The sequence below is a fragment of the Urocampus carinirostris genome, chromosome 3, assembly GCF_059441175.1.
Source record: "Urocampus carinirostris isolate Australia breed hairy pipefish chromosome 3, RoL_Ucar_1.0, whole genome shotgun sequence".
Taxonomy (NCBI): domain Eukaryota; kingdom Metazoa; phylum Chordata; class Actinopteri; order Syngnathiformes; family Syngnathidae; genus Urocampus; species Urocampus carinirostris.
Genome location: NC_142351.1, coordinates 42296066 through 42315723, shown reverse-complemented (window position 1 = coordinate 42315723; position 19658 = coordinate 42296066). Strand labels below are relative to the sequence as shown.

Here is a 19658-nt window from a genome sequence, read left to right as displayed (position 1 = left end):
AATGGAAATCTGGTGTTGCTCATTGCCTCTCTGTGAATACATCATTGATGCCTAAATGTACATAAGGATTTTGGAACAACTCAGTCTGGAAAATACCAACCTATCGAGATGTGTTTGGATGTGCCAAAAATGAAGTAGATAAGGACGGGGTAGAAAGACGAGTAAAGGCCAAAAACAGGAGGAACAGCTGCTAACAAGGCGTACGCCATACCTGTAGGAAAACGGGAGGTGAACCAAGCATAAAAGAGACAGACTGCTATGTAGTGTAAAGGTGTCAAACTCATTTTTACCAAGAGACACATTTGCAGAATGGCTGACCTCAAAGGACCTGATGTCACTTATATATATATATATATATATATATATATATATATATATATATATATATATATATATATATATATATATATATACACACACGCACTGGAGATCAAAATCAGAGAACAACATCAGGGTACTCCAACACTTCCCCCCCCAAAAACATTAAAGGCATTTTACCAAAAGAAAATATATTTTGTTAGAGAACACACTGTTCAAAATCAAAGAAGAACAATGCCTTTGGCATGGAAACAATTGTGAAGGTTACAACAGTAAGCAATTAATGAGAAGTGTACAGGCCTCTGCTGTGGATGACTTCACACATCTCTGGTCACAGAATAGCACAAGTCTCCCTAACTGCGCTGGTGTGATTTTGGCCCATTCTTCTTCCAGCCTCCTCCACAGTTTGGTGATTGTAGCTTTTTCTTTCAACCATAACTTTGTCACCAAAGATTTTCAAGAGATTCTCTATTGGGTAAAGATCTGGACTCTGGGCAGACCATGCCATTAATTCAAGGTTTTAACTTCAAGGAAATTCTTTACCCGTTTTGCTGTGTGACATTGAGGATTGTCCTGCATGAATACTGCAGGCTGATTGGGCAATGAGCGCAAGGAAGGAACCATGTGCTGTTGAAGAAGGTTCTGATACACATTTGCATTCACTCGGCCATGTAGCTGTACAAGGGGCCCAAATCTTGCTGCAAAAAAACATGGCCCAAAAACACTTCATCCTCCACCTTTCACTGTGAGTTATGTCTTTGTCCAAAGTGTCCCCGAACATAATGCTTCCCATCAGACCCAAATAAATGAAATTTGCTTTCATCACTGAAGTGAACTATGGACTAGTTCTCCTCTGTCCACACAACATGCTCGTTAGCAAAACTCAGTGTAGCTTCATGATTTTTTTTTTTTTAACGAGAGGTTTGGCCACTGCAGTGTGGACCTTCAATCCAAGTGATTTTAAATGGTGAGACAGTTCCTTACCATGACTAGCACTGAACTGGTGAGCAATTCCAGCTGAAGTGTGGAAACGATTACCCATTGACATCCTTGGCAGTGAGATGTCCTCTCTTGCATACGTCTTCCGTGGACGACTTGAATGAGTGTAGTTTTGTGAGGATTCAATTTTCTTGAAATAACAGATTTGGAACGATCAACTTGTCTTGCCATTGCTGATAACCTCCTGCTGGAGGTTTCCAGTCACTTTAGAGTAGCCCACCATCTTGCAAAGTCAGCGAAACTCACAGTTTGAGGGCCAGTTAATTACCGGTTGACAGATAATCAAGGAAATTAGCACCATGTGCTAGATTAGCACCATTAAGTAGGAGGCACCTGAAAGTGTTCTCTTATTTTGTTCAGTCCACTTTTGGCAAAATACCTTATCCATTTTGTAAACAGGTTTTCTATTAGCATGGTAGAGAACCCAACAAAATGGCTTTAAACTGTTGAGCAGTGAAGATGGCATTTTGTTCAGAATTATTGAATTATTTGGAAAGTGTTCTCTAATTTTCATCTCCAGTGCATATCAAAACTGAAAAAAGTAATTAAGTGAATTAAAAAATATTTGTAAAAAAGAAAAGAGTAAAATAAATTGTAATTTTTTTAAATAAAACTTCCAAATTAACCTAGCCGTAGCCGTAAAAAATCCAGGTAAAAATGGGTTAAAAAAAATGGAAAGAAATATTTTTTCAAAAACACATAACAGGGATGATTGAAGAAAACAAAATTGTAAAATGAATCATACGTGTATATACAGTACATGTATAAAAACTGAAAACAACCTAAATAGATAGATAGATAGATAGATAGATAGATAGATAGATAGATAGATAGATAGATAGATAGATAGATAGATAGATAGATAGATAGATAGATAGATAGATAGATAGATAGATAGATAGATAGATAGATAGATACTTTGTTCATCCCCGAATCAGTCAAAAGAAAAGAAATGTATATTAAATCAAAATGTGACACTTTGGGGTACTTCATTCCTCAATTCCACTCTTTGAGATTGATTTGAACACATTTTCATGTACAGTAGTTGCGCTGAGCCGTCACTCAGTCAAAAGGCATTGTGGAAAATACAGTTTTTGGTCAAAGCATTCCTTTGATTTATTTATCTTTAGAAGCTCTGACATCTTTAGCTCTCGCGGGTCGCATAAAATGATGTGGCGGGCCACATTTGAGTTTCACACATTTGATGTAGTGTATGCAAGTCTAACCTTGAGGCAGCTGCATGATGCCCACACTGAGCCCGGAGATGAAGTCGCCAAGGGCATTTTCTTTGACGGCATATCGAGGCAACCATGACAGGACGGGGATGCTACTAAGTAGGGAGCGCTTGAAACTAGAGCTTGAGCACCTGTGACGAAGATTCGACCTGGGGGGCATCAGACATAGTTCAGCTGTTTTCCTGTAACTCTATACTTTAATTGGCCAACTCTGAACTAAACTATTGTTTAAGGCAGGGGTGTCCAAACTTTTGGGCCACAAGGTAAAATGTGTGAGGGTCGACTATTCTGCCTGGCAGTCTTTGAACAGTTTTCAATAAATTCACCCTCCATGAAAGATTTGCTGCAGTGTTTAGGCATCAGTGTTGCGACATAGTAGCTCGCCTTTGTAGCATTTTCATTTGACCTGCAGGGTTTTGTGAAAAAGTGCTGCTGTGTTGTTTAAACAGCTTCCAGTTTATCACCTTTTCACAGCGTTTGTTTCCAATGAGCTTGTTTCAGTCGGTATGTTTAGTCTGACAGTTGATACACTTGATATTATATTCTTTGAAAACAGCTACAGTCTCTTGACAAATTAAGCAGTTGTTTGTGATTTCGGAGTAAAAAATACTACAATTTCCAATTGTCCTGGAAGTGGGGGCCCTCACAACCAGTGTTCCCTCTAAGCTGCGCACGTGCACAATTGCGCACTGCTCGCACATTCTTAGCGCACAAGAAAATCTAGCCAGCGCACAAAAATGAGGGCTCAAAATTACTAATTAAGAAGTGACTTAGGTCAAAGTTACAGTGCATGAAGGTAAAAATACACGGGTTCCAGTGACGTTTTGTCCTGAATGCGGTATTTTGAAGTCGAGTCGAAGGAGAACGAAGTTGAGTAAAGTTAGTAGAGTTTGTCAGGGAACCGGCTTCTTCGGCTGGGCTCACTAAAAGGAACCGGCTCTTTCGGATCCTAAACGGCTCTTCGGGTTGTTTTTGCTTCTTTAATCCCAACATGACCAAATATTATGTAAAATTATGCACAAAATGACTTAAAGGAAGGGGGCAATAGCACAAAAAAGAAAGAAATACCAAAATAAAAAAGTAGTGAAAAGCTGAGAAAAAAAGAAACAAACGGAAGAGAAAAAAAGAAGGAAACATTTTGAAAAAAAGCCAGAAAAAAAAGAAAAATGTAAAAAAAATGTAGGAAAAAAGTAAATAGAGAACAAAAAGAAAAAAAGTAACAGCTCGCAAAAAATAAACACAATGAGATTTTTTTAAAGGAATTTTAACAAAAGTAGAAAAAAACAGAGAAAAAAGAAGAAAAAGTTTGTGTTGCATTCTAATAATTTCCAATTGTATCAAGTGAACGTTGCTGCCAACATTGTACTTCCACTAAAAAATGTTATTGAGTACAGTTCTGTATCTTAAGACCCAGTCACACAGCCTTTCACGGGCGTATCGAGGCTGAATCACGGCCAGAAATGTCTGCCCGTGAAGCAGATGCTGTGGGACGCTTTGAGATCGCGATACAGATACAGCCGTGCTTTACACGCGGTAAGAAATTCACACGCGGTGGGCCGCGCGAAAAAGTTTTGCGCTGCTCAAAACTTTAGACCACGGGTAACCGCGGGCGGCACACGTGGCACACACGAGGTAAAGACGCGGTAGGAACGTGCTAGGACGTGCTACGGCCGCGGCCAAGACGTGGTTACACGCGGGTAGGAGACGAAATTTTAGCGGGTAATCGCGGGTGGAGCACGGTCATAGCACGTTTGTTCTGCTCCTGTATCGCGGTGTTATCACGTGCATTAGCGTGTGTACCGCGTGTAAGCACGGTCAAACGCGATGCAGCCGCGGTTACCCGCGATGAGGACGCAGAGCAGTCGCCGGCGTCTGTTTCGCGGGCATACCACGGGTAAACAGCTGGTTTAGCCAATTTTGCACATTCTCTACCGCGTCTGCTTTACGGGCAGAAATTTCTGGCCGTGATTCAGCCTCGATACGCCCGTGAAAGGCTGTGTGACCGGGCCTTTACAACTGACTAAATAAGCCCCCAAAAATGTTAATATTATGCAACAAAATGTATCAGGAAAAAAAAAAGAAATGGATATCTTGTCAAAGAATTGTAAGAACAAACTATGTTTGTAGGCCGTACAACCTTTGAAATAGTACATGAGTCAATTCATTCAAAAGAGAAAAATAGTTTTGCATTGTCGGAAACTCAGCAAAATGTAACTTGATGTCAAGCTTTGGACATGTTTGATAATTAATTATCTTGCCACACTTGGGATTATGGTTGCTCACTGTTGTTTCAAGCGTTGCTCACCGACTTTTTGTGAACGCTCAGACCCGTGGAAAATTAGAGGGAACATTGCTCACAACCAACTTTCCTTTTTTTATTCACAGTCGCCATGTGGGAAATGGGGTGTGCTAAAATGATCCCAGAAAGCCATAGGTCAAGGTGGCCAAGAGGCTACTGCCGTTATGTGGTGAAATTATATATTTTTTCTCTTAAGTACAAATGTATTTCATACTGCGGTCAACATTACTGGCAACATTACTGACATTACATGACAGAGATAGCGGACCAGTAAAAATGTGATCACGGGCCATAGCTGGCACAGAGGCTGGTCTTTAGATATGCCTGCATTCAGTTTTCTTCACATGATGGTAGGATTTGTTTTGATAATTCGGGGTGAGCGGATCAATCCAAATATCAATACGTTTGAGACTAAGCAAGTACTTGGATCGAATCGCTACTTCACTCCTCTACCAATTTCCTCAAAGGACCGCTTATAGAGCAACCGTTCTCTCTCTTACTGAGCACCCTCAGCCACTCTCTGTGTTTATGCCTGAGTCTGTGACTGACTGGCTTTTAGCCTACCTGGCCTGCTGCTACATCCTGCCTGTCAGGCAGAAGATTGTATAGAATCGGCTCCATAAATCTCGGTATCACCTACCCCTAAGCGTTACAATAGTGCAATGAAAATACTGCACTGTGAAACTAAGGAAATGGTAAATAGATTAATCACGTTTAGCTGCAACAAAATTCCAAAATAAATCGATAAATAAGATTCGTGGTCCAATCTTTCTATAAATATTTCGTGTCCAAGTCTAGAATTAGAAAGAGTATGAATGAAGACTACCTGAGTGATGTTTTTGCCTTCTCACACAAAGGAATTTGTGGAGGCAAAGCCCCTGCCAGTTTCTCCACAGCATCCTCATCCAGGATTTCTCTGTGGACTCTGTTGACTAGTTCTCCCCTCTCTGCCATGACTGATAACAGAGACGGTTTTCAAAAAACACCTGACGGAGTTTGACCAAAGAAAAAATTCCACCGTAGCAACTATTGTTGTACTTTGTGTGTTCCTGGTGTACCTTCCATTAATAATTAAAAGGAAAAAAGTCCCCAAAATGGGAGTCTTCAGTTTGTTTTCCCCATATCTGCTCACAAGCTTGTTTGCAGAGATGATCAGACAGAATAAAATAAAGTGTGTTCAATCCTCTTGAAGACAAAAGAATCCTTGTTATTTTCTAATCCGTTCTCTGCCTTTCGCTCAAATTTTGTTTCCATCCGATCGAAGCGGTGAAGCTCTTCATCTACTTTTCCTTAGGAAAAAAAAGCTGAGCACAATTCCACTCCAGTCCTTGTTATATGGCGTATCAGTGAGAGATTAGATTAGTCAGCCACTGGAGTCAGGGTTGTTTCTTGTCCAATCATTACACTGCAGGAAAGAAATTGTGATGCCGGCTGGAAGACTTTCAAAACGGATAACAATTAACTGAAAAGGAGAAACGGTAAGAGAGTCAAAAGCTGGTGTTTGCACTACTACCTTTTCATTCAAAGGCAAAAACAGAAAACAACTACAAAGGCTGTGCGCTAAGATAGCATAACCCGCGTTGGGACGTGAAACTTGTTCTGGTCTGAGAGAGTAGAATGTCTTTATGGGAAAGCTGCGAGTCAGAAAATCTAAAAATGCATTTTTGGTACTTTTCACATCTTGAGTAACCTACCTTACTGCCTGTAAAATATGGTGGTAACATTCAATGTTGTTCTGTCCTGTGAAAGTGGAATGTCTTTTGGTAAACATGCTGAATCAACAAAAGTGCTGCTTCAGTTTTTTTGGGGCATTTCCACCTCTAGAGTGACCTACCTGACTGCCTGTGAAAGATGGTGGTCATATCTTAGCTCTTTTCCCCCCTTCGTGGGTGGACAGACACACAAACAGACGAATAAATAAACAAACTGATATATAGATAAACATACTTAAATCCCAAACAAAAATATTATCACCAACCTTACTTTGCCTGAGGGTTATAATGACAATTTATAACTGCACTCCATTAACTTCTAATGATAAGAAAAAAATATAGTATACATTTCCTTTTCAATGACAAATTTCCTTTTCAATGACAATAAAAGATGTTTGCCACATGCTGCCTGATTACAAAAAAAAAACATTCCCCTTGAATTGGCCAAGAAAATGTTTTATTTCAGCAAAATAATTAGTAAATCTCAAAATAAATGTTCAAAAATATTTCCGATATAACACTGATATTTTAGAGCATACAATGAAGAAGTAGTTTTATTACCAAATACTAGTAATACATACTTTTAAACTGTAATTGATTTGATGTCCAATGCACCACAAAATAACCAACTTTAAAGATGGGGTGCCTCGTTTGAGGGTTCCTTAAAAAGTTGAAAGTATTTTGTCTATTAAGCATGTGTTAACAATGCCCACTTGAGTTCAAAGAGGCCGTATGTTTTATTTTCAAGTGAGCTTTTTATTTTAATTTCAACAGAGCTGTTTGGGCCATAACACATTAGGTTTGAGGAAAGGTAGGTGGGTAGTGCTGAAGAGTGCCGTAGGTCTGTCCCTGCAGTTTTTTTTAATGTAATCGTCAGCGTAGCATGAAAATTGTTAATGTAAAAAAAAAAAGCTTCCTTTAAGTAGAGTCCAAACGCCAAGAAAGTTAGAAAAACATGTTTATTCGAATAAGAAATGCACATGCTTGCACGCACATCATGGATGAGCTGACTACAACAACAATCATGACTTTAGGCGACGATATGGTGGCATTGAAGAACAAAGTTTATAATTATGTACAGCTCCTTTAACTTGCATCAGCTTTGAAACCCTGTAAAAAGAGAAATCCTGAATTTAAAAAAAAACAAAATCTTCCAGGATAGGCTCCAACAGAAGTGAATAGGATAAGTTACCTTTAAAATATTGAATAGTTATGGTAGACATGTTAATAAAACAAAAAATGTCAACGTAGGAAATTCTGTGATTGAAAACAAAGCTGGAAATTTACAATTACAAATTGTATTCACCACAGCAAAAATAAATACATACTGACAATTAGTGTCCTGTCATGTTTACCAGTATTTCCCCCCCCCCAAAACAAATCCTTAACGCTCGTATTTTTCCTTATTACAAGAGAAATGAAATGAAATGATCTGCATTTATATAGCGCTTTTAAAGTCAATGACTTCCCAAAGCGCTATAAATTGTGCTTCACATTTCCCAATAGCGGCCGTGATCTGTGCAGCCATGTAAGGCGCTAACGTGCTTATTGAGGGTAATTGGGGGTTCAATGTCTTACCCAAGGACACTTCGACATGTAACACGGACAAGCCGGGATTCGAACTGGGATTCTTTAATCCTAAAACGATCGCTCTACCTCCTGAGCTACTGCCGCCCCCAAGAACAGAACAGAGAACCTATAACAGACTCAAGACGACCTGTGCATATTTTTCACATTTTTGCCTAAAAAAATGAAGTAAATAGACCAAAGTTTTTTGATTCACTGATTGATACTTGATTGCATTTAAGTACCTACTTTACTTTGCATCTAGGGTAATGCTGGCTCGTTGCTTCACAGGTTTTTAATTGAATCGTCTTTATGTTCATATATATCAACGCAGTCTACGTTGTGTATGGAGCAGAACGCACACAGTAAATGCTAAGACAGAGGCAGTTTAAGGAGGGTCTGCTGGGTGGACATTATTGTCTTTGTGCGTGACTGTGGTAGGCTGGAGTATGCTGTTACTCAATAAGCCGGCAGGCACACAAGTCACTGTGTTCACCCAAAATAAACTTGGAGGACTAGGGGCAGCTAATAGCTTCTGCAGCTTGTTACATTGAAAAGAAATTCATCAAATAAATCGTACTCTAAGGAGAGCCAGAAGAGCGCAAAGAAATGGTGAACCCCAGTGGGTGCTCCTTTGATTGTTATTGGGTCCAGGAAGCGACTGAGGCGGTGTCCGGAGAGGCAATAGCAATGAAACAGGTCCGGCCTACTGCTGCTGCTAGGTTAACAACTCTCTTAGGCCACCCCTGCCGAGCTTGTATCCCACAAACGTTAGATCCATTACCCATGAAACGGAGGAACTGGAGTTACAACTCATTGGAACCCGCTACTTTTGGGACTGTTGTATTTTAAACATTGCGGTGACCTGGCTCAATTTGAGGTTACCCGATGCTAACGTGCAGCTTGCCAGCCATTCTCTAAATCACTTACTTACACTGAAAGGAGAAGCCCTTCAATATTGTTGTACTTTTGTATAATGACAAAAAACATTCATTCAATTCAAATTGCTTTATCTGTTTATCTGTAGTTGTTGTTTACTTAGACTCGTACAGTCTTAGTCGTTAAGGACGTCATCTCGAGGTAACTTTGACCCTTGGGTGCTTTTATGAAGGTGCAATGCTACTTCGCTGATTTTCACTTCTCACGGTGGGACAATCACCGAGGGATTATTATATTTCAATCAAGTAATGCGCAGTGGAATGCTGAATAAAACACAAATCAGTTTCCTGCAATTGGTGTGGAAAATTATAAAAGAATATATAACATGGCAAGTGACTCGCCCTGACATTCAAGATCATAAAAGGAATCCTAGAAACCAGCCAAAAAGAGTTTATGGATGAAGTCAAACACACCTCAGGAAGCACCGGCACATTGTTGACACAACGACGGATGGCGTGATGAACGGATGGAAAGATGGAGGAGTTAGGCAGACTGTTGGGGATGCAGCCCTGATACCTGAGCTGGCTTAAAAGCCTCTCTAATGATACAGAGCGCACCACATATTTTATTTTACATAAACACTTCATGTCACACAATCAAAAATCAAAGGAGGAAAAAAAACACATATACTGTAGGCAACCAGTGTCGGGAGTTACACGGGGAAAAAGAACACAATTACTTCTCGGTTATGAGTACTGTTACGCGTTATTGATCCGATTTTTTTTTAACTCAACTGTCGTCACAAAATGGTGCGTTACTCTGCTACTTTCTCAAAGCAGACTGCGAATCAAAATGTCTACTGCGATTTGGCAATTGCTTTTCCTGCCCAAAACACAAAATACAACTGAATACAGTTACGCCGTGTAATTCCTCCCCACTGATTATCTGATATTTTTCCCACCATACACACTCGCATCCAAGCCATATTTATAACTCTAAACTAAAATACTGAAACCAGGGGCTCAGTTTATACACACATACGTTTTTGGTTGTGTGTCACCAGTAGCGAATAGTAGGCAACTCGTGGGGAGGGAGTGTGGCCTATCCAGGAACAGCAAAACCAATGGGGCAGGCATGAGCAATGAATTTACAGTAAAAGAGCACAGAATTATGGTCTTACTATGTATAAATATTTTTGCAATACAACAAGCCTTAAGATATAAAATAAATTACCTAGAAATTGAGAAGGAGATATGTCACGATTTCAAAAGCCAAGAAATATGAAGGCTTCATAGCTTCCACAGGTTGGTGTACACCTTTTCTTCTATTTCTTTTATAATTTGGATAATTTAAATAGTTTGTTTCGAACCCTAAAACAACCCCGCCAATACAACCCCCACTTTTTCCCCGAGCGCTATCAATGTCAGTATAAAGAGTTTAGGAGCTCTGCTCCTGTTTCAGGAAGGATATTAGTGTTCCCATATCCTTTCAAATGTTTCAGTTTTGACTTTTATTGTGGACCGAATATTCTCTAGGTGTAGCGTGTCTGTCAGTTCCGTCAGCCATCTTCTCCTTGTGGGCGCCTCTTTTCCTTTCCAATACATTAATATCAGTTTTTGGGCTGTGATGGGTTTATAGGAAAGAAGCTGTTGTTGCGCCACTGCTAATGCATAAGATACTTTTGATATTCTAAAGATTATATTAAGCGGTTCAAGTTCTATCTGCCTGCCAAGTATTCTTGAGAAAAAAATTAAAAATATCAACCCAAAAAACTTGAAGTCTATTACGAAGTGCGAAGCTGTGCAACAGGTCGGCCTAGAAAGACTCACATTTCTCACATATACTTTAAAAAGTTTAAGGAGGTGGGCTTCAATGTGAGTATATGCGTTAATTTTAACCTAGATACTTTCAGAGTAATGCATTAGTTTTGATTTGGGAAGAAATGCAATTACTTATTAAACAGAGTAACTCGAACCTAACTAATGAGTCTTTTTACAGTAACGTACCCGACACTGTAGGCAACATATTCGCCTCTGAAATGGGTGTGTTTGTGTACTAGCTTGGACACGTGAGTTCAAAAGAAAAAAAAAAGGAAAAGATGCAATTAAACTGACCTGGGCACGAGGCTAGAAACACTTGCTGATTCTGGGCTTCTAAGTTTTGCACGAGCTATTGGAAACACAAAAGAAAGACGAGTTTAGAGAGGATGCTGTTCATTTACTCATTCATTTTCAAGCAGAATCTAACACGTAACATTTAGAGTTATTTTTTGGCTTATTGGCAAAGCGAAAGAGGTGATATGCAGTAAGTTGTAACAGTGAGATATTTTAATTATTAATTACGAGACGTGACTTCAAAACAGAGCACCAATAAAAGAGGGTGTGAGGTGACCTTTGAGCCTTTGAATAGGGGGAATAGGGCTGAAGAGAGGGGGCATCGGTTGATAGTCAACAAATTAATAAATCAAACCACTTGGCTACTTCTCATCAAAGTGAAATAAAAAAACTCTTGTAATTATGTTTTTAAAACTCTTTAAAAGGGTCTGGCTTTTCCACCAGAGGGCGACAACCAGGAAACTGGGCAGAGGCGTGTCCAATCACCACACATCTGTCCCTAACCGTTTCTAACAACATTTAGGACAGCACACATCGTCGGGTAATTTTAATTTCCACTGTCGTTGCTACATTTGATAGGCTTTAGTTTCCTGTTTCTGGTTTGGACATTTTTATGGCCCGGTGGTGAGGGGCCCTCTCCTTGTGAGAGGTAAGAGAATTCTCCCACCGTGGTCTGCTGCGTGTCGTAAGAGGCGACTAAAGTGGAGGGAGCGAGGGGACTGGGGATCCTCTACTCTTTATCTCTACTCCCTAAGAGACAGCAAGGTAAAGAAAGGGGGACGGAAGACCGAAAAGTCTCGCAAACCCTAGTTATAGGGTCACTAAATGTGAGAGGATGTGGAAGTAAAGCGACTGAGTGGAAGAAGGAGGAGCTCCAAAGGATGATGACCAAAAGGAAGGTTGATGTGTTAGCCTTGAGTGAAACAAAGATGAAAGGAAAGGGTGAATTACAGCTTGGATGTATGTATGGTAGAAAGTCTGGAGTTACAGGTGGACTTGCTAGAGAAGAAGTGGCTGTGCTTGTGAGTGAGAAAGCAAAGGAAAAACTGGTGGAGTGGAAAGAAATATCTTCTAGATTGACGTGGGTGAGGTTAAAGCGGGGTGTAGAAGTATGGATGTTTATAAGTGCATATGGACCTGGTTCAGAAAGAAGTGCTGAGGAGAGAGAGGAGTTCTGGAAGGATTTGTCCGACTGTGGGGCAAGTGCGAAAGAAGGGTGGAAAGTGGTAATACTAGGTGACCTGAATGCTAGAGTTGGTGATGGAACGGTTGAAAGTGTGATTGGTAGATATTGATTGAGTTATGTGTGTAAAATGAGTTGGTAATTGGAAATACATTGTTTAAAAAGAGGGACGTGAATAAGTATACCTTTGTCAGAGTGGATGGTGGTGAGCTGGTGGACAGAGCACTGATGGATTATGTAGTGGTTAGGAAAGGGATGTTAAGCAGATTGTTGGATGTGCATGTTTACAGAGGTGAAATGAGTGGTATGTCTGATCATTTTTATGTGGAAGGACAACTGAGAATAGATGGATCGTGGAGGGCTAGTTAATAGAAGAGAGTGAGGGAAGAGGTGAAAATGTCAGAGTTGAATAAAGCAGTAAAGGAAAGATAGTTTAAAGAGAGGATAGGGGAAGAGTACTAACGGATTAGTACAAGAGAAATGGAGAGTGTGGAAATGGAATGGAAGCGGTTTAAAGAGGCAGTGTTGAGGAGTGCGAAAGAAGTGTGTGGAATGAGAAAAGTTGGTCGAGGTATGAGGAAAGAAAGTCATTAGTGGAACGATGAGGTCTCAGAGGCCGTGACAGAGAAAAGACGTGCTTTTGAGGAGCAAAATAAGAGTGGTGATGCGTATGAAAGGTATAAAGTGAAGAAAAGGTTGGTAAAAGCGTCAGTGGAACCTGCGAAAAGGAAAGCAAATGATGAATGGTGTCGAAAGATAGGAGTGAATTTTGAGGAAAGGAGAAAAATGTTCTGGAAAGAAGTGAAAAGAGTAAGAAAGAGCGAGTCTGAAAAGGACGAGAAAGTGAAAGATAAGGACGGAGGATTGCTGGTTAGCGGTAGTGCAATCAGGACGAGATGTGCTGAGTATTTTGAGGAGTTGCTAAATTTGGATGATGGGAGAGAAGTGAGAATCGAGGCGATCGATGGTATGGACAGAATGCCTGTGTTGAGTGATTTGAATGTGAAGCCTGTGGAAACATGGGAGGTGCAAGATGTAGTGAAAGAAATGAAAGGGGGAGGCACCTAGGTTGGATGGTTGTACTGCTGAATGCTTGAAAAAAGGTGGCAATGTTATGATTGACTGGTTAGCACGCTTGTTGAATGTATGCCTTTAAGTGGTGTGGTTCCTGTTGATTGGTGTAGTGCATGTGTGGTGCCATTGTATAAGGGTAAAGGTGATAAGAATGAATGTAGCAATTCGAGAGGTATCAGTTTGTTGTCTGTGTCAGGTAAGCTGTATGGAAGAGTCTTGATTAAGAGAGTGAGAGGAAGAACGACTGAAATTATGATGGAGGAGCGGAGTGGTTTCAGGAAAGGAAGAGGATGTGTGGATCAGGTGTTTGCGGTACGACATGTGTGTAGGAAATATTTTGCAAAAGGTAAGGATGTTTATTTGGCTTTCATGGACTTGGAAAAGGCGTATGACAGAGTTGATAGAGAGGCGTTGTGGCAGGTGATGGTAATGTATGGAGTGTGTGGAAAGCTGTTGGATGGATTGAAGAGTTTTTATGTGAACAGCAGAGCATGTGTAAGAGTAGGGAGTGAGACAAGAGAGTGGTTCCCTATGTTGACCGGTGTGAGACAGGGGTGTGTGATGTCACCATGGCTGTTTAATGTGTACATGGATGGCGTTGTGAGAGAGGTAAATGCAAGAGTATTTGTAGAGCTGATCGATAATAGTGGAACGGTGTGGCAGGTAAGTCAGTTGTTGTTTGCAGATGACACAGCGCTTGTGGCTGGTTCTTAGGAAACATTGAGAAGCTTGGTAATGGAGTTTGCAAGAGTATGTGATAGGCGTAGGTTATATGTGAATGTTGGGAAGAGTAAGGTGATGAAGTGTTCACGTGATGGAGTGGGCATGGCGTTAGAAATAAGGTTGCATGGACAGGTGCTGGAAGAAGTTGAAAGCTTTAGGTACTTGGGTTGTGATGTGGCTGCAGTTAGTGGAATTGAGTGCGAGGTATTGCACAGAGTGAATCAAGGAAGCAAGGTTTTGGGTGCTCTGTGGAGAATGATGAGCAACAAGAGTATGAGTATGGATGTTTAGAGGGAACTGTATGAGAATGTGATTGTGCCGACTGTGTTGCATGGTGCAGAGACTTGGAGCCTGAACGCAGATTTGAGAAGGAAATTAAATGTTTTTGAGATGAAGTGTTTGAGGAGTATGTTAAGAGTGACAAGATTGGATAGATTGAGAAATGAAATTGTGAGAGACAGAACTGGAGTAGTAGTGGAACTGAGCAAGCGTGTGGATGAGAGAGTACCTGGTTGGTTTGGACACATGGAGAGGATGGATGATTCGCGAATGTTGAAGAGGATCTACAGAGCTGAAGTAAATGGGAGGAGACCAAGAGGAAGGCCGTGATTGGCGTGGATGGATAGTGTTATGAGTGCACTGCAGCAAAGAGGATTAAATATGATGGAAGCTAGAGCTCTTGTTGGTGATAAGAAGGAGTGGAGAGGTGTTGTGACAGGATAGTGGGATTGTGAACGTGTTCTAAAGGATGGGCTGGGCACCCGTATGATGCGGCAGGGATAAACCAGTGAAAGCTGTCGGGCCCTGCTGTTGAACAGAAGAGTGTGTTGTGTCACCCTGACCCGAGTGACGCTTTCTTGTGTCCCCTTTCATCTGGAGGGACGAAAGCATGAACAACTTAGGTGTCGAGGTGCCTAACTTGTTTGGGTGTAAGGGCATTTGGGTTGGCCATGGTCCAAAAATGTGTGTGTTGGATGGATGGATGGATGGATGGATGGATGGATGGATGGATGGATGGATGGATGGATGGATGGATGGATGGATAGATAGATAGATAGATAGATAGATAGATAGATAGATAGATAGATAGATAGATAGATAGATAGATAGATAGATAGATAGATAGATAGATAGATAGATAGATAGATAGATAGATAGATAGATAGATAGATAGATAGATAGATAGATAGATAGATAGATAGATAGATAGATAGATAGATAGATTTGGACATTTTTTAGTTGATTTGCGCCCAAATGTTTATTTTTTTGTTTGTTACATTTTTCCTTGCACCTCAACTGCTGCACCGGTTTATTTCTCTTATTTTTGTTTGGTTTCTTGTTTGGTGATATTTTGTTAGTATAGTAGTTGAGTGCCAACGTCTTTACAATTTGTTACAATTTTTTACAATTTGTTACCTTGTTCCTTACTTTTAAATTTTGGTCTTTGTTTCTGGTTTTGCTTCGTTTGGACATTGTATTTGTTTCTTTTTAACCCCTGTTTGTTCCTCGCGTTTCCATTTCCGGTTTGGTCTTTGTTTCTGGTTTGGATATTGTCAGGTTTGACCGTTCGTTGTTTTGTGACAACTTGTTTTTTTTTTTATTTCTTTGTTGGCTATGTTATTAAATATGTTTATCTATGTTTTTAGCATCCCCTCTTCAGTCCCTGCTTCCCTTTACATGGGTCCACCCCCAAAACCTAATTATGTAACTGCAATTCCATTTATTTTTTTTAATAAATTTGAGTTATGGCGATGAATACCAAACATGCTGTTGTTGTAAGCATTAAGATAAGAGGACCCGCTTTAAAAGTAATTTACATATTTCAAAGGCAAAGAGTGGGTCCCAGGTGCTTATCTTACCATGTTTTTAAGATGTAAAAATAATTTTGCTATTAAAAAATAGGAATAATAAAATCAAAGCAAACCATTTCTGACTGCTTTCGTGAACAATGATTTATTCCTAAATCAAATAAGGAAATCTGATTCAAATTCCTAAGGATAAATACCACAATACAGTAAACTGTATTTATAAAATTAAAAACATGATTTTACTTACTAGTACTTATGATTGTAAAAAAGAAAGTACAACCTGGAAAATGAGAAAATTAACATTAATTTTGAAGCAAGAGAAGGCTATGAAGTCTTTCCTTTTGTATGGTTGGTATTTTGCAAACTTTTAACTCAAATTCTACATGCTTTTTTGACATTAGCAAAGTTTTTCTTTATAATAGTAAGATAAGGAGTTTTCAAAATAATGAATCCAACCGAATCATTATGCATCCTGTGTACAGGTAAAATCAGGAGTAAAAAAATCCAGCCTGGCCCAGTCCCGTGTCTATTAAAGCACAACCCAGCTTGAGCCCAACCAATTATCCTTGCAGGACCGAGTCCATAGCCAACCTGCAATTTTTTATTTTATTTTTGAGGACTCAGAGGGGGAGAAGTGATTTATGAGAACAAATGAAAGCCTTATTTGTAACGAGGTCAAAGTTAAACAGGACTGTATAAACATTTACATATTTTATACTTCCCCGTCTGCAGAGGTTACATTAACCGACAATTCTCCATCATGAACTGTTTTTTTTGTAAAGAGTTGACAGGAAGATTTTACGGCAGTTGAAAAATTTAGCTTTAAACCACAGAAGCAGTACGTCTTTAAGAATCTAATGTGGCACTTCAGGAGGGAGAAAGGCAAAAAGACAAAGTAAAACATTATTTGGTCAGCAAAAAACAAGAAAAGTTAGTGAAAGAGAAGACCAGGGCTACCCGAACGTAATAATTGGCATTTTAGGCCTGACCCGGGCTGAAATTCAGGTCAGGTCGTGCTTGGCCTTAGGATCTCCCCTCTGATCCTGCACCATTAATATTGGGTGTTTGTGTTTGTTTTAACCATATCTTATTTCTCTCCAAAACCTACTGTTGTCTTTTGGTGGCTGATTGAATTTCGAGCCAAAAGGCGGAGGTCACTTGTGTCTTATAGCCTCGACTGTGCTTTTACAAAATCAATATGGAATCAATCGATAGATCACCTTGCAAAGTGCTTTCATAGCCATTGAGTCCATGAAGCTGACTGAGCTGAGCTCGAGAATCACGGAGTTGCTGCAGCTTTGAGCCTGGTCTGAGCAGCAGGATGCAGCGGTCTGGATTCTGGCTTGGTCCTCCCCTTGAACTCGACTTACCGTCTGAAAATACAATAAAAAATTGGGGAGGTTTTCAGGACAGAGTATGTGTGTGTGTGAGTATGTTTCACACCTTCTTGATCTCCGTGAAGACCAATTCAGAATTTGCAAAATATATTGGACCGCTACAAAGGATTATGGTAATTCCAGGAATTGTCTTTGCCTGAGAAAAACACACATTTGAATTGCTTCAACGAATACCAAAAGGACACCATGATCAGAAATGCAATTCTATGGATATCTTTTAATCTAGATCACGTGTGTCAAACTCATGGCCAGGGGTAAAATGTGGCCCACCACATACTTGTATGTAGCCCGCAAAATATTTAAATGTCTTGGCATCTAAAACAATAAATAGATCATATTTCCCACAATGCCTGCTGAATACAATGTCTGCAAAGTCATGGCTCAGTGCCACTCCATGACAGTGTTTCTATATCAATGCCAATGAGTGAAATAAATAAATCCCCTCAAAAAGATCCAAGAAGATTTTGTTATTTCTGTTATATTTAGTGTGCAACATATTATATACCCGTGTGTGTGTCTACTTTTTTTTCAAGACAACTATCTTTGTGATTTTACTCATAAATTCGGAGTCATTTTACATGAAGGAGAAGTTACACATATTTTAACATGAATTTATATTTTACATGTTGCACCGGGCTCTTTGAGGACTCAACATGAGTCTGACACCTTTGATCTAGATGGTATTACGACATGTTGACCCAAATACAGTAATCCATCGCTACTTCACGCTTTGTTTATCGCTGGTTCCCTGCTTTGCAAATTTTGAATTAAATTGTCTTAACTGTCGTTGATAAAAAATAAATTGAATTGTGTTTTGATCAGAACGTAGAGGCAGGTTAGGGAGGATTTTTGTGTCGGGTGTGCGCTACTGCGATAGGCTGCTGTATGATGTCAGTCAAACAGAGGGGCATGTGCACAAGTCAATGTCTTAAACTGTGGAGCATGGCTACAGCTGAGCTAGCTTTTAGCAGCTCGTTACATTGAAAATAAATCAATCAATCGAATTGGAATGAGGAAAGTCAGAAGAACACAGAGTAATAGTGATCATCAGCAGGTGCTCTGTGGATTGTTATCAGGTTTGGGAAGAGACTCAGGTGGCAATTGGGAGAAAAAGCAATAGTGGTGATGCAGGTCAGGCCTACTGTTACAGCTAGGCTACAAGAGAACTCTCTTAAGCTACACTTGCCGAGCCTGTATCCCATCAACGTCAGATCCATTACCCAAAGGAACGACCTATGAACGTTGTATTTTAATCATCGCGGAGACCTAGCTCAATCCGAAGATACCCAATGCAAGCGTGCAGCTCGGCACCCACTCACGAAATTATTTTCTTACACTGAAATGAGTAGCCCTCCAATTTTGTTGTACTTTTGTATAATGACAATAAAGACCATTCATTCAACTGCAATTCGGATTCCCATTTTCACTTTTTCGCGGGGGGTTTTGGTCCCCATTAACCGCCATAACCGAGCGATTACTTTATTCTTTTATCTTATGAGACTGATCTACATAAACAAAAACTGCTGGATTATAAAAAATAGTTTAAAACAATATAAAAGCGGTATTCAACAAAAGAACAAAAAGACCTGGGTGTAAAGTAGCACATCTCTGTAACAATCTGTACCAGGAATTTGACCCAACACAGCAGTGGAGGCCCTGCAAGAAAATGTACAGTAATAAAATTAGGAAAAATGAAAAATAAAAGCACAAACACATTTAAATGCTACTTTTGATATTATTTTTTCAATTTTGTTTCTTGATTTATAGATTTATTTCTTCATATGGCCATTTCAGCCCTCATTAATTTTTGACCAAGATCCTTTTCTTTCATTTGTCACTTAAAAATAATGAGTGTAGGTTGTGTTAATATCATACGTTGTTGTTTAGGAAATAAGACAAAACAAACAAACAAACAACTGACCGTTGTGTTCTGTGGATTAGCATAAGCAGAGAGAATGGTATGGCAACAGCTAGACCCAGGTCCAGGTTAAGGACCAAGGTGGAAGTCAGTGACACCAACCATACCAGCTAGAGGACAGACACATCAAACTCAGAAGTCAAAGCGTAAATGTTTATGCATAAATGTACAAGTTTGTGTTTGTACTAAGGACAGTATGTTTGTGTATGAGTGTACTGTAGTACCAGATCGATCCGATCAGACTTCCATAACAAAAGCACATCTTTGAACTGTGCCAGTAACCCCTGCATGTTCACAACAATGATCACAGCTAACACTGCCTAGAACACAATGTTTAGTTAATTTACTTATTGATGTTAGAGTAATTACAGTTCATGCATGCTGTTTTCAGCAGAGCATACAGAACTTGTATGAATTCCACAATTAAATGAGT

General features: G+C 39.8%; 2 protein-coding genes across 9 annotated transcripts in view; both read right to left on the bottom strand.

The window, feature by feature from the left end:
• The window catches only part of LOC148369759 (solute carrier family 26 member 6-like), a 29754-nt gene extending 23606 nt beyond the window's left edge, over positions 1 to 6148 (bottom strand). The window contains exons 1-3 of one of the 3 annotated variants that reach the window (XM_088331930.1): positions 5678 to 6148; positions 2544 to 2701; positions 101 to 211 (exon numbers count right to left, since the gene is read on the bottom strand). In XM_088331930.1, coding sequence (XP_088188056.1) covers positions 101 to 211; positions 2544 to 2701; positions 5678 to 5805 — 397 coding nt within the window. In that variant the 5' untranslated portion in view covers positions 5806 to 6148. Of the gene's footprint in view, positions 1 to 100; positions 212 to 1302; positions 1547 to 2543; positions 2702 to 5677 lie in introns of those variants that run through there. The other 2 variants (XM_088331931.1, XM_088331932.1) reach the window with 2 other exon arrangements.
• Positions 6149 to 7518: 1370 nt separating this feature from the next.
• slc26a6.1 (solute carrier family 26 member 6, tandem duplicate 1) overlaps positions 7519 to 19658 on the bottom strand; it is a 30197-nt gene continuing 18057 nt past the window's right edge. For 2 of the 6 annotated variants that reach the window (XM_088331921.1, XM_088331920.1), the window contains exons 12-19: positions 19450 to 19545; positions 19229 to 19335; positions 18894 to 18963; positions 17354 to 17443; positions 17131 to 17283; positions 11123 to 11177; positions 9482 to 9606; positions 7519 to 7673 (exon numbers count right to left, since the gene is read on the bottom strand). In XM_088331921.1, coding sequence (XP_088188047.1) covers positions 7650 to 7673; positions 9482 to 9606; positions 11123 to 11177; positions 17131 to 17283; positions 17354 to 17443; positions 18894 to 18963; positions 19229 to 19335; positions 19450 to 19545 — 720 coding nt within the window. In that variant the 3' untranslated portion in view covers positions 7519 to 7649. Of the gene's footprint in view, positions 7674 to 9481; positions 9607 to 11122; positions 11178 to 16157; positions 16191 to 17130; positions 17284 to 17353; positions 17444 to 18893; positions 18964 to 19228; positions 19336 to 19449; positions 19546 to 19658 lie in introns of those variants that run through there. The other 4 variants (XM_088331923.1, XM_088331922.1, XM_088331925.1 and 1 more) reach the window with 4 other exon arrangements.